Genomic DNA, 15921 nt, shown 5'->3' with positions numbered 1-15921 from the left:
GATATTTTACAGTAGCTTAAAAGACAAGTGGACAAAAACTTGAAGTTGGGGTACAAGTCTTGTAAAGCTTGCAATCCCCATCCTCTCCCGACCGCCCTTTTAAAGCTCTGCCCTTAAAACCGCACACTGTTGAAGAACAGCTTATTAATAATTGACTATGTCATGTTTAAACTTGTAAAAAAAAAAAAGTGGTACAGCAGGTGACAGGTATTCATCCATTTGGTCAGAATTAAATCACTGTTTGCATTTACAGTGTTGTGAGAGCTACAGACAGAGGCATTTAAAAAAAAAAAGAAACATCTTATTGGCCAGGGACACAGTATTTATTTGACGTTACTGCAGTTACCGTATCGGTTTTGGCTGGTTTGGTTTGTGTTTTTCATGTTTGTCAAATGCTTTTGTGTACCACCCCTTAAATGTATGAACACATTTTACTATGTCCTATAACACTACAGAATTATCCAGACTCTGCTGACTATCTGATTGAAAAGTATCAAACTACTCCCACAACATTCACCTTTCCCATTTCATTGTTGTTGCTGGAGTGTCAGTACCAGGAACCACTGAAACTCAATGATTAATCTGGTGAATTGATTCAATAAATTAATCTGTGGGACAACATACCACGTGTTCACTGGGTATTGAAAGCACTGGAGACTAGTATAACACAGTGTCTATCCTAAGTAGCATTTGCATGGTCATTTTAAAGTGTTCTTACAGCCTAAGGCATAAACACACTTGTGCATACTGCTGATCTGTCACTGATGGACAGTGATTGATATTTGCACCTGAAGAGGGCATGGACTTAATGAGTTTCTTAGTCGGGGGAGAATGAGAAGGGGGTCATTCATCACTGGAGCTGGAAGAACTGGATCACATGATCAGACTCTTAATCACATGAGTGCTGTATTTCTTCTTCGTCAAAAGTCACATCTGCACAGAATATTGACAATTACATACTGCAGAATTTGTGGCAGCAATAATCACGACTGTTATACGTGCATCACGGCGTCAGCGATTAATGGACATTATTAAAATTTGTCAACGCGGAACTTAATTATTGATGCATTATCAACCTCTGACCGTACCACTTAACAATGGTCTATAATATAGAAATAAAAGGCAGCTGTGTGTCGCTATTAACCAATTCCAATGAAGTATTCAACCAAGTAATGTATGGTTGATCATTTCAAATGCAGTGAAATATAGGAGTAGCTGGCTCCCTTATTTGTTTGTTTATTTTTTGTTACTTTATTAATCCCACAGGGAAATATCTCAATCCCATCCTCTTCCAGGAACCTTCCTAGAATTAGGAGTGGGCAGCCACAAAGCAGCGCCCGGGGAGCATTGGGTGTTGGGTAACTTTGCTCCGGGGACCTGGCAGGGATTTTAACCAGCAACTCTCTGATCACAAGCCCAGTTACCGTTTCACTTGGCTGTGGTGTAAAATGACCGGTGTGTAAAAATTGTGACTACATGACTAATCAAAAAAAATTTATCGGCTGATTTGTCGACTATCAAAACGATCGTAAGTGGCATTGGATTGTTATCACCTGCATATCTTCAAACGTTTGTGAAAGGACTCACAAAATGCACATTTTAGATAAAAATACATTCTGAGCAGACTGGAGGTGTGCAGAGAAATACAATCCTTAAACTCATCAATCGTATGTCCTGTAAACTAAGCTTTTGGAAGAAGAGTAAAAGAATTACAACAGTGCCCCGGAGGCTAAGATGGAGCTGATAATAGCTGCACTGCACTCATCGTGGCATGCCGTGAGTAATTAAAAAGCTACCTGTAGTTTCTTGCTGCCTCACAGAAGTATGAACCAATGACAGTCATTGCGAGGACCTGCCTTCTGTTTTGTCTACATGAAAGAAAAACAAATAAAATCACAATTTTTTCCTATATGGGAAAGCAGAATCTCTGCACTAACCTCTTTTCAACAAAACAGTCCATGAAATGACAATGAGGTGAAAGCGGTTGCTTACAGTAGCACAAACACAACACACACATCAAGGATATGTTAGACTTACTGATACTAAGTCAACTGCCATTTAATTTAACCTTCCACAGTAACAACAAAGCACCACAATTACTAAGGTTGCCCAGGTGATATCACAGGTGTATCACAGGAACATCCATGTCACCAGAGAGTGTTGCTCTGCAGCCCGGCTGAACAACAGACCAACACAATTGGTCAATTTCATTAGGCGATGATATTTGTCCGTGATTAGCTGATCATGAACACCATGATGTTTAGAAGAAAACCTTAAACTAGTGATTAAGACCATACACTCTTCACTGACATTACACAAATTATTTAAGAATAGGCTCATTTCTTATATACCTGCATAAAAACCACTGGTGTTGCCTCCTGATGCCCATTCATAAGAAAACTGTTTTCAGGTTCTTCAACATTTGTTTTACTTTTTGGGTCTAAAGGTAAAGTCCATTATTTATACACAGTCTAAGCCTTTTTCTTTCTTTTGCAAGAGCTCCTTTCAGCTGCAATCTCAAGAAACTATTGTGGACCATCCTGCCCAACCCAAATAAGAGAGTTAGCAATTAGCTGGTTAACATAGTGGGAGCATTAAGCAGGTAAAGGGCCACATTTCCCCATGGATATCAGACGGGCAAAGAGAAACATGACTCCAAATGATACTATCATTGCTGTGTCTGCTGGATGTGTAAATAGGCAACAGATTGCCAACATTTTTTTTATGTAATAACATGTCTGAGGTGTGTGTGTGTCTCAGCTTGTTGAAATTTCCAGTGCCCAGGTTTCCATCAACAATCAATCAGTGCAGCTTTAAATCCCATATATGAGTGATTTGAAGTTTTACAACGACCTATGATAATAGAGAACAAGACGCTTTGTCAGACAATGGATCTATTATGTCCCATAAATGTCCACTGTACGTGGAGGCCATAACGTTGTAACACATCTGTTTTAATATTAAAAGGGCATAGTACAGGAAAAATGAATACAGGTTGAAGAAAATCAGTGCATATCTGGGATGCCGAGTTGGCCATATTCAATAATCGCATTTGAAGGAGCCTATGTCTTAAACTGAAATAGGACAGATCTATACACATCATATTCTACAGACTACAGACATCTTTGTTTCTCACAGATCTGCACAAATATCACAAAGTAATCATTTAAAATATGACATTTCTCAGAAATCATGCAAGTGTGATATCACAACACAAAATATGAACTTGTTATTATCTGAAAATAGACTGTAACTCAGAATTTTTCATTGAGATATTATGAACTGACACTGCCATCTCTGGAGAATGTAATGCTTTTGTCATTTGCTGCTTTCCAAGGCTGTGTACATAGCCAAAAATATGCAAAAGCTTTAGTGACCTAAATTAAAAGTAAAATGATGAAATCTCAATATATTACAATAAATGAAAGAAAACAACTACTTCTTGGCAGGTGAAGGCAGTTTGTTCCTGAAGACTGAACTAGATCATCCTAAGTGCAGTGTTGAGCTCTATAATCATAGCTCTGGTGTAACCTGTGGCTGATTCATCTGACCTGAGGATCAAAGCAGCTCAACGTACCTGTGTGAGCATCACTTGTTGAGTACAAAGGGCCGTGCTGTCAGCTCGACCCTCTGTGTAGCTGACCTGAGGCATCCGAAAAGACTCAAACGAGAACCCCCTAGCCTCAACAAACACACACTGTTGGACAACTTCAAACACAACACTTTGGCTCTAAACTTCATTAACTCACATGAAAGACTAAAGACTCAACCTGCTACTGGACCAGACATTCTGTCTGAGGGAATGCACGGAACTAAAAGGACACAGAGGAGGTTTGATTCAAGACAATCAGACTCAGGACTATCAATGTGTAACGTTCATGTAAAATGTGACATCATTCCAAAAAGATCCAAAAGTTAAGAAATTACATACTGTCCTAAAAGGGCTGCAGTCAAAGCTGTAATGGGCTGGATTTAAAAACAAAACAAATGATGGATTTTCCAGTTCAATTCAATCCACATTTAAAGGACTCAATATCAATTCATAAAATCCTTAAATTGATTGGTCAACATAATTATGCCATTAACTGTATTATATAACCGTGTCCTCCATTGTCACTACACAAAACAACATAACAGTGTTGTCTTCTTCTGATGAGTAAAGTGTTGCTGACAACTCAGTGATTACTTCAAACTGTCTTATGCAGTTCTAGGCTGGATATTTTGTACTTTTTTTAAAAACACATTTAATCTCAATGAATCAGTTTAATATTTTCTTGTTGGACTTGGTTGTTGAAATTGTTAGAACCATAAAAACTGAAAATGGTGAAAATTACGACATCCTTAAATGTCTAGTAAACTCCCAAAATTCACATTTATAAAGCTGAAATCACTTCAAAAAGAGGAGTACTCGACTATCAAAATAGTTGGTAGTTTAGTAGATGATTGCATTTCTTGCAGCACTACTCTGAAATGACTCCTTTAATGATCTTAGAAAGCCCTCTGACAAAGCTAATGTCCTCATTACTCTGGCTATAATGGAGGAACTCACTTCCTAATGTTGCCGCAGTAGCCACCTCTTACAAAGCAGTTCATCTTCAGTGAACATGGGAAGCAAAACATTTCATATTTAGTGGGAGGTCATTTTTCTCACTTAGCGAGTGGAGCAGTACTGATCTGTGGGCAGCAGAATAGGGATTTGAAAATGGCCTGTCAAAGTCAATAATATCCAAGATAACCATTATTATTAAAGTCAGTGGAATGCAGGGGAATAAAGTCTGTGTCTTTGTATTAATTCCTCACAGATGCATCACCTTCTCTTTGACGGTGCTGTATTGATGCACATGGAATGTTTTTGAGGTGACAGTTCATCTCAACAGTCCTGTTCATGTACAAAACATGAAACTGAAGTTAACAATGATGAGCTACATGTCAGCCAGTTCCCTGAAGGCCGGAAACAAGCATGTTATGAATGATAGATTTCATGATTTCAAGTCTCTCGCCCTGTTTTTACTGTCAGTGCCGCAAGGAAAGTTGGTGCTTGCCGTGTAGAGAAAGTCTCTCCTTTCCTCTGGTCATGCATCCATGTTTCTGACGTGTTTGCACTCATTCCTCCAAGTTACCAAGGAAGTCAGACAAAGAGCCACATGTTTGATGCTGTTTGGATTAAGGCACAAAGGCCTCACAATATTTCAAAGTTGGAGGTAATATTTTATTAATTCCTGCTTATTTTGCAAGTGTTCCTGATTGTGATCACTCATGTATCCTCAATATATGCACTACTTTATTTGCAATGTATGTACAATTTATTATAAAAGAAAGATATCAAGCTGTTGGGAATGTGATCTTCCAGGCCTACTTTGTACAGACAACAAAAAAACATTAGTGTTATAAAGTGGAGCGATCTGGAACATCTGCACCTCTCTGATACAACAGAAGAGTCACAGACTTTGTTTCCAAAGTTTTAATATGCATAGAATTAATCCTGAATTAATACACAGTAAACTGATAGCTTTTGCTTGTGGGAGACAAAATCAACACATTCATCAATAATGGGAGCAAAAATAATGAATGATCTACATCAGATGCAAACACAATGCAGATATGCATGTGTCCACCTTTTCACATACACTGCTCTGTATAATTAAAAAGTAGAATAACACCAGATAAAAAAACAATGAACTCTCTACAGCAGTCCTATCCAAGAAAAATACTGCTCTTCACTAGAAATGGCATTTGTTTGCGATTGCAATTATGATAGAGAATAATTAATCAAAACGAGGCTCTGTTTTGTCATATCAAGAAAAATTCCAAACCCATTAAACCTGGGAAGACTCTTAAGTATGACTAATCATGAGTGTGCTAACAAAACAAAATTGGGGATCTTGCGCAAACAGAAGCTGCTTACTTGGTTAATGGTCGATTACTTTTGTGAGGCATAAACAGACTTTCACACATTTCACACAACCAAAGCCCCACACAAGACCTGGTGTCAGTGTCACAGAGGGAGTTCTCTGCGTGGAAGAAACAAATCTCATCTGTCCATGGAAAAGATGACTCATGATTTCACACAGAGCCTCCTAATAACAAATCGACTAATAACTTGGACTGACATTTATATTACAGTGGGCATGCGATTAGAGTGGGCAGTCCAGTGGAATCAGTGGCGTGGCTGTGTAGTAAGAGGAAGCTCTGGTGAGAAGAATGGAAATGTGTTTTTGCTCACGTGCTGGAATGGAAAAAGTAGGCATGCATGATGTGCGACGCTCAGACATTGTTACGCAAGTGTATTGAGCAAGTGAACATTCTTTCAGCAGCACACTGTGTCTTCTGCTGATGTATAAGTGCAGACTGCTGCCCTCTGTTGTCAATCCATAGCGCACTGAGGTTACCACAGGAAAAAAGTCTGGGAGCACTGTTAACCTATGCATGCACAATGCCGTAGAAACAACAAATGTTATAAAATAATATCAGTTCACTGTTTATCTGCTATTTGCAACCCCTTAGACTTCAGAACAGAATGTTTTTTTTAGTCAATCTGCATTCCTTTTTATTGGTCTCAAGGCTTCTTTCAACTTATCTTTTGGAACATCATTATGTACAAACACAACAAAGCAAATTCCTTGTGTGTTAAAACCTATTTAATTTACTGATGTGACATTTGAAGCCCATTTCCTTTTGTAAAGGAGCTGCCAAGATTCCACAAGGCATGAATTTACTCTCAAGTGTGAGCACCCCCACCCCACACCCCAACAACTCTATTTCTATACATTTATAGCCACCTTGCAATTCTACAGTGAAACCCTCCATTGAACCTGTTGTCATTAAGGGCGTCAGTGGAATATTGTTACTGGATGTCTGCTTACTCTCATTCTTGATAAGCCTTTGAAGGGGAGACACCTAATCACAGATCACGCCCCTTCATGTGTGGGTCGCCACCTCAATGACCGGATGTGTTTGGGCTTGAGCAGAGAGGGAAGACGTCACCCACTTCAGGTCAGTGTCACCACTTCATGGGCTGAGCATTATACAGACCCACTGAATACTGTGATAAAATATCCTACTCAACGTTATTTTAACAGTTGCACTTGACTTTCACATCTGATGAGATGCAATAGAAAAGGTGCAACTTAAATATGTACAGTTTTACAATGTGTTTACAATCCTAAAGGCCTCAAAGTGTTCCCCTTTTTGTCAGATATGCTTTTCTTTGAAGCAATGCTTTAAAACCTGATGACATTCGGTCTGTCATTACATAAATATCTGATTATTCTCCTCAATAATTTGTTCTTTTCGACTTTATAAAACAGCTGGATGAAACACCAGTGTCACCACTAACAATGTTTCCACCTCACTATTTACTGTGCAGCGGTCAAAAATGGTAATAACCTAAACCCTGACAAGAGAAAGCACTCGGAGAGTGCAAACCTCTGCCAAGGTTGTTCAGTTTCCCAAAGTGTCATAACACTTCCCCATCTCTGTTTTACAAACAAACCCAAAATTTGAATCAACACCAAGATCTAATATATATAGATCTATCCTCCACCAGAGGGTCGCGGGGGGTACTGTGCCAATCTCAGCTACATCGGGCGATAGGCAGCGTACACCCTGGACAGTTCGCCAGTCCATTGTAGGGCCACACACAGATAAACAACCATTCACTCTCACACTCACTCCTACGGTCCAATTTACCTAATCCCCACATTGCATGTTTTTGGACTGTGGGAGGAAGCCAGAGAACCCGGAGAGAACCCACGCACACACGGGGAGAACATGCAAACTCCATGCAGAAAGGCCCTTGTGGGCTCGAACCCGGGTCTTCTCGCTGCAAGGCGAGAGTGCTAACCACTACACCACCGTGTGGACCCACTACTCTGTACCATAAATATAAAAAACACAGAAAAGCTCTGCTACATCATTTTAAATAACTACAGATGAGGAAATGAATAACAGAAAAGAGCAGACACCTGCTGTAAGGCTTCAGGTACTGCTGAGAATAGGGGAGAGAGGGCAGGACTGGAGCTAAACCAGTTGTTGTGCAGAGGATGTCGTTAATCTGCGACCAATATGTATCCCCAATGTCCCTGTGAGATAAAAATCCTGACTGTCTCCGTGTGTTTACAAAGCATCACAAACAAGATAAAGGGGCACATACAGAATATTATTAAAATATCAAAGACTCAAAGGCCTGGATTATGGATTATGAGCCAGTGTGCCTCTGGGCACAGAAAGAAAAGGGCCCCCACACAAACAAAAATTGACGTTGGTACATAAAATATTTTGGTTGTCACTAGAGAATCTCACAGATTCTCCTCCTCCCACTCACAGTTTATCAGGCAACACCTGGCTAATGATACTAATAACACACCAGATTCAAATGTCATCATTAAGCTCTGCAGAAGCCTGATAACGAGCCATTCATTTGTATCAGGTGTGTTGGAGCAGGCCAACATCTAAACCATGCAGGGCAGATTTCCCTAAGGAAAACACTGTGGTATATAAGATATATAACATAATTAGTGTTATATGGCTTCGGTGCCCCATTAAAATATTGGAATGAAATAGCAAAAATATCGGGAGAGTAGTGCAGAGGTTTGGGCCGTTGTGATTGTGTGTCTGTACCTCAAACAACCATCCAAAAAAACTGAAGTATGATTTTTACATGTTCATATATAAAGAGACTGTCCATAATAATGCTGATATTTTCTAAAACCAAAACAACACAAACATACGAGAAATTACAAGTGAAAGCACGGTCACCAAAAAAAATACATTTGCTGGTGCCACACAAGACCCACAATAGCACTGTGTCAGACCAGTCGGTTCTTATAACAACAACAACAAACAGGAAAACAAATAACACATTTATAAACACACTGGTGTGTAATCTTTAAGAAACACACCGCAAAAACACGTTGCATTCACTCACCATGTGCTGAAGTGTGTGGATTTTCCGCCACCGAGTCAATTGTTTGGTCAAACAGGTGCGTCGCATTTTTCTCTCCATTAGATAGTTTCCTCTCGCGCACCTTTCATGGTCACGTGAACTACTTTTTCTGTGGCAGATGACGTGTTTTGTTGGAATTCTGGACATTTGTTTTGTTTTTTAAAAATATATATAGGGCAACCAATTCAAAGGGCTATTAAAGTATGTGGAAATTTTTGTTGTTAAGTTTTGGATTTTGACAATAGTATCTTCTCAACACCTTTACAATATACGTATCACAGCATTAGCAGAGCAGTGATTCCCAAAATGTGGCCAGCGGCCCCCTAGTGGGCCGTGATGGTCCTGCAGGTGGGCCATGAAAGGTCAAAATAAATAAACGTTTTAAACTAAACACTTAAGTCTTAAATTGCTTTAAGATGTGTAAGATAGATTATAAGAAATACTTATTATAAGGGGAAAAAAAACAAATCCATGTCATTTAAAAGATGTGTTATTTTTTCTTTTATCTGACTCTCTCTTATACAGTATAGGCAGGTAATCAGGCCTAAAATAAAGTTGTTTTAAATTCATAACTCGTTGTTTATGTTGATAATTAACTTTGTTGTGAAGCTAAACATTTCAAATACAACATGGTGCCCAGCTGTAATGACCACACTCATCCAGACTAAGGGTATACTGGTTGAATTGATTCCAAGTATTAATTTGTGTTTTCATATTTGTCTCTCTATGTTGTTTCTTATTTTTTTAATTGTAAGTCATGTTTATAATGTGATACTAATAATAAAGCCTTTGCTTTGTTTATGCCTCCCAACATAGAAATAGGTAATCTTATTAATATGACACTTACTCACTAACTCTGTTCATTACTTTGTCATACTCTATCAGCTTCAGTCCAAAGATATCAGAGCTAAAAGTATCTTCTAAAACCTCCTATCAGTCCAACTGTGGGGTTTATTTATTTGGTGACCTGGGAGGGATTCACCAGGCCTAATTTTCCATTAGACATGCTATCTGCTGGCATGTATTAATAGTCTGAGGTGGTGAAGCACACACACTTTCCGGGTGGGAATGTCAGAGGGTGTTAACACACACACAACGGTCCTTGTTGAGCAGTGGAATAGTTGATAAAACAATTAAGATAAGACAAGCTCAGACTTTTTTTGTTACGCAGTCTATTTTCAAACACGACATGTTAATTAAAAACGTTGCTGCAGTGATAAGCATTCACTAACTTGGTTCTTTTCTTTTTTGATGGAGTGGTGTGGCTTGATTTGACCAGTAGATGGGGATGTTGGCTCACTGTTCACCCATAATAGAGTCCATTACAATAGTTTGATCATGATTTATTGATTGGTTTATAATGTAAAAGTCTTGTGACATGTTGTGTGAGACCAGTCAAAGGTTATAACAGAGTTTATTCCTACATACAACACAGGAATTAGTCTGGAAAAAAAAACACAAGATGCATGATCTTTACCCTGAGAGAATTACAACACAGTAACATACAAAGAGACACAGCATGTCCAGTAATAAAGGAAAGAATATGACACGTAACAATGAAAATGATCATCAGTATCACTACATCGATGTTCTCAGTGCTGAAAATAACATACATGAATGTCCTCTGCGGTGTGATGTAGACTGACCACTCAGCACTTCTATTTCTTCAGATCACATCATAGAACCAAAATAATCTTAGTGATAATAATAATAATAATAATATACACCAAATGCTGAACAAAATATTCTGTCCTAAGGATCATTTTTGTGACCACACTACAAATGGAGATCGCTGAGGCCCAAGACAAATCAAAAATGTAACAGATTACATCAATAACTAATACTGTTGGTACTTTAAATACTTTAAAATGGAATGTAAAAATGGAGATTTACACTGTTCTTTTAATCTCTGATTATTTGGTGAAACAAAGTGTGACAGTTTTTATTTAATTCAAAGTAAAGTGGAACTTTTAAAAACATTATTGTTGTTATTCATAGCCTGGACATAAACAATATGGACATTTTTTTTCATTATCTTATAAACATTATATTTTTCGGGGAAGTCAGATACATTTTTGGCAAATAACACACAAACAAAAAGCAACAACAAAAGACTGAAACAAACCAAGCACAACATAAACATTTTGTTAAAATAAACATAAACGATCATTAACATTTACTTCTTTTAGATTCAAATTTTTTAACTGGAAAGAATTCTGAAATAAAAGTTCAATACATTTTGTCAGTTTCAGGCCTAAACATGACAAGTGCCCTTAACTTGTAGTGCTGCTTATACTGTTTACTAATATATCTGCAGACTTTATGGAATTATCATCACAGAGATTCAACCAGAGCAGAGCAGAATTGATTAATGAATTAGTCACGGAATTAAGTCATCACCAACTTCTTTGATCATCAAATAATCAGTTTTGAGTGTTGTCACTTTCATGTTCTGCTTTCTTTGCTCCTCTGTGACACTAAACTGATTATCTTTGTTATGTGGTCAAAACAAATCATTTGAGGACATCGTCATTTTGAGGTTTGGGAAGATTTCTCACCACCAATTGATGACATTTTATGGATCAAACAACTACGTGATTAATCAGTCAGATTAATCAGTGCAGCACCTCTCCACCGCCTGTATGAACGTGGAGCATAGAAACTAAATGACACAAGCTGAAAAACACTCATGGTTTCTCAGTAAATATGATTGGTCGTAAAAAAAAAAAAAAAAGTTTTACAAGATACTTGAAAAAGTTTGAATATGAGGGTTTGTACATATATATATATACATATATATATGTATGTATGAAAAAGTTGGCACCATACGAAATAGTCTCCTTTTCATTTTGCTGTTACATAGTGCTGCTTGTGATGAAGACGTATATCCTGGCGAGGAATGAGGTGACCGTTCCCTGCCTCAGCAGCTTCATCTCCACCTCTATGAGGAAGTCTCTGGGCTCGCGCACTTGTCTCTGCAGGTACACGGCACCCATGAAGCTGTTCAGCTTCCTGGTGCTGAAGTAGCCCTCCTCGTTGCCCTTGGTGACGCTGATGACAATGTGGTCCCCGGAGTAAGCGGGCGACGGTCCGATCCGGAAGATCTGGGCTGGGATGATGATGTTGGTCTGGAAGCTGAGCTGGTAGTACGTGATCCGAACAGGGGAGTTCTGGCAGTCCAAGGAGTTGCTGGGACAGCTGGTTCGCTCACAGCGGCTGGAAACGACGTCAATGAAGGAGACAGAGGAAGAGAAACATGAGCAAAGCAAAACTTAGTATAATGTTTTTTGGAAGTACATTTTAGTTTCTTCTTCCTGCCTGTGGTTTTGTCTTTGATTGTAATCTACACTGTAAACTTCACACTCACACATAATGCACTATAATCACCTATTTTACATCATGTACTGTTCTGTTTGCCTCCTGTGGCGTAGTTCCATACATTTGTTATTTGTGTTTATGGTAAGAAATTAAATTTCAATAAAATACTATTTCATATGTGTCTGAATTGCCCCCTGGTGGCTGGCTGCAGTATATATCATCAACCTTTTTTTATTTTGTTGTTTTTTATTTCAGGCCTTTCTTGTTAAAGTGTTGTTTTTTTGAGGGTCCGTGTAATAAGTTTGTTTTTAATAACAAATACTGGATGATAACCTTCCACACATAATGAAATAATAACAAAAATAAATAATATTATAACATTATAACAAATAATGTGTAATTCATTCATTCATTCATTCATCATCTACTGCTTTAACCTCCACATGAGGGTCCCAGCTTACAATGGGGAGAAGAGCAGGGTACACCCTGGACAGGTTGCCAGTCCATCGCAGGGCCACACATTCACTCTCACATTAATTAATTATAGGATTTTAAATAGAATTTTTAAACAGAGCTGGTCGATAGAATTTATATCGACCGGCTCTAATCGTTTTGCAGTTACCTGGGAGAAAATGTCATATTTTGGCTTTTGGTGTGTGACATTTTTGTTCATATAATAATTTTTCTTTACACTACTTGTTGTGTTGTGTATCCTGCACCAGCAGCTGACGGACGGTTCTACTCGTTGCTCTTTTTTTGTTTGATTCACTGATTCACGTTGCCCGGCAAATGATTTAAATGATAAAGTTTGGTTTCAGTTTTTTGATTTTATAAAAGTTACGTGAGATGTCATGATTGACAGCTGAGAGCAGCATGACAATATTGAATCACTGCCTCTATTGGAAAGCCTTCAATTTAATCACCTTTTACCCAATTACTTCTAATGCTGATGAGCAAGATGATAGAGCCAGTATCTGGAGTTATTCAACCTCCTTTTCATATATCACAAGGTGGTGGAGATGCCATGTCCATCATTATACATCACTGATGGCTTCCTTTGATGCTTATCCATCAGAATTTACAGGTACAGGTTTGATGCACTGAGAAATCTGCACAACTCAACACAACAAAGTCGGAGATTCTGTGAATCACACAGTGGCAAATGTAGGCAGAGCTGCACATCAAGTGAACTTCTACATAAATGTAAGAAGTCTACAGCTGCCGCAGGTTCACAGCTAAGCAGACCCTAAGACCAGGGGTGGACTGTACACTATTTCTCATTACAGGAACTCAAAGGCAAACTCTGACAGTAAACCCACACATGCACACTGGAGATTAAAGTGGCAGTGCATCAGTTTCACTGAAATTGAAATATACTGAGACATTTCCCAATAAACCTGTCAACATCTTCAGTTAGCATTCCCCTCACTCCTCTCCATGCTATCTCATGAAGACATTCACTACATATAAATATGTATGTTCATGTACAGTATGTGAAATTAATATTTCATGTAGTCATAGTATATAAATATTAGTATTAGTAAATACACAGTATGTGACATAAACTGGTTAACACATTTATTAGACCACCACCCATGTTCTATGTTCCTATAATGGTTAATAGAAAAATGAAGCACTTATTTAAAGCTATAATTTGATTAAGATATTAAATTATAGCTGATTTTAGTGGTAGAATGTTATGCTTGATTCATTCCTGACATCTCAGAGAAGAAGCCCAGGCTCAGATTTGGGTATAAAAATGGGAATTCAGTTTGTTATTTGCCAAATAAATAATAACATTTTCAGTTTTAAACCTGTTTGTTTTCTTATTTTTTAGACAGATAGTTCCAATAAATAAGTACAACTCACGTGTCTGACACCTTCTTGTAATTGTGAGGACAGTCAAAGGAGAGACATTTGAAGCCTCCCTGCAGGTTATAGCAGGTCTGTGCATGTGAACAGTTGTGGGTACCAGTTGTGCATTCATCAATATCTGCAAAAGACAAAGATAAGTAAAAGGGGTTACTACACCTGACAGAGGTTGGTTTTACGGTTTCATTTTGAACAAGTTGCTATTTCTACCATGATCATAAAAAAGATAAAATATGATTAATTCATTCACATCATTACTTAATCCTCACTCAGCTGTGACATGATCTTCATCAGTGACTTTGTGGAGGTCGGTGCTAGTTACCCGACAATCAGCAGAGACCAACAGATTAGTATCAGTAATAAAAAATACTGTCATCTAGAAGTAGTCTTTGAATTACAGGACTCCAGGTTGGTGCACCTGCCGAAGACAGCGCTTCAGGGAGCTCTCCTTAAAAAGCATGTGGTGCATCAAATACACAACAGCAGCAGCAACAACAGCAACTAAATGAGATTTAAAGATCTAGGGTGTAAGATTAAAGTGAATGTATGAAGGAATATAAAATCCATAATAATCATCAGTGTAAAATCACTTGAAATTAGGATCTATTGTAGTATTTTTGATAACTCAGAATGACAAAGCAAACACTTTATTATCATTGCTATGGAATATAAATATAATATCTTTTATAATGTATTTTTTTCTGAAATATGTTCCCAATGAAGTTGCAAGAAAAAATGTTTCTTAAACCGGACTTTAGTTTGTATTTAATTTATAAGACCAGAACACTTAAAATGATGTAAATAATGCACATTATGCACAAATTGAAAACTAAAACATAATAGAGATGTAAATCGTATTGTAAGAAAACACAATTGACTTCTTTTCCAGTCAGCAAAAGCATGAGTAAGTGTGCTGCTGCAAAAAACTATAAGTGAGTTTTAGGAAGACATGACTCACAATGGTGAGTCAATGAAAGGACTTTTTAATATTTTTACATTAGTTCCCCCCTTCTCTTTCATATCACCTTGCTGCTGACCTGTCGCATCACCATCAGGCATTAGGCAAATGTAAAACCACTCATTTAAATGTATTTCTTATGGCTAAAGTCATTGAATAATATAATATAAATTAAATCCATCTCTATGACCTGTGAGCAGTTGCAGAGACTAATCATAATCATCATGTGAAACGCTAGAAAGACGACCTTGAGCTGGAAGATCCTGAAGATGAGTGACTTTTCACAAAATGCTCATCATCTGTAGTACATACTCATACTTACACTTTCACACAGTCTGTATAATAAAAGCTGTGACCCTCATGCGACGACCTTCAAAGCCTTCATTATTAGACCTCTTTGTTTTGTTTTTCTAAAATAACTTTTACGCATGAAACATAAAAGAAAACCGTCAGACTGGAACTGTAATCAACTTCCTTCTGCGTTTGACAATTTTCTTTTTGTTCCCTTTAAGTTCTTCTTAAGGAATGCTGGAAGTAAATATCACCGAGATACAGTTAAGAGCTGTTAGTTGCAGCTGAATATGTCTACAGGTTAATAAAATAAATAAAAACCATCTTTTAAAAAGGATTTAGTCTGAAATGCAGTGAACAAAACTCAAAAAAGTGTGTGTGCACTGATGCCTCACCTCTGCAGGTGCGTCCATTGGCCGACATGGTGTATCCATGAGGAGGACAGGAGCACTGATAGCTGCCTTCAACATTTACACACTTGAAGGAACAGATGTTCCCGATGCTCTGAGAGCACTCATCAATGTCTGTTTAAAAAAAT

At 37.9% G+C, this 15921-nt stretch overlaps 1 protein-coding gene across 1 annotated transcript in view; it reads right to left on the bottom strand.

Annotated features, from left to right (window-relative positions):
• Nucleotides 1–10948: 10948 nt before the first annotated feature.
• Nucleotides 10949–15921, bottom strand: part of fbln2 (fibulin 2) — a 53954-nt gene continuing 48981 nt past the window's right edge. Inside the window, exons 14-16 of the mRNA XM_044023138.1 lie at nucleotides 15779–15907; nucleotides 14132–14255; nucleotides 10949–12160 (exon numbers count right to left, since the gene is read on the bottom strand). Coding sequence (XP_043879073.1) covers nucleotides 11800–12160; nucleotides 14132–14255; nucleotides 15779–15907 — 614 coding nt within the window. The 3' untranslated portion in view covers nucleotides 10949–11799. The remainder of the gene's footprint in view (nucleotides 12161–14131; nucleotides 14256–15778; nucleotides 15908–15921) is intronic.

The sequence above is a fragment of the Solea senegalensis genome, linkage group LG4 (genome assembly GCF_019176455.1).
Source record: "Solea senegalensis isolate Sse05_10M linkage group LG4, IFAPA_SoseM_1, whole genome shotgun sequence".
Classification (NCBI taxonomy): domain Eukaryota; kingdom Metazoa; phylum Chordata; class Actinopteri; order Pleuronectiformes; family Soleidae; genus Solea; species Solea senegalensis.
Note: the sequence above shows the minus strand (reverse complement) of the source record. Positions and strands in the feature narration are given on the sequence as shown.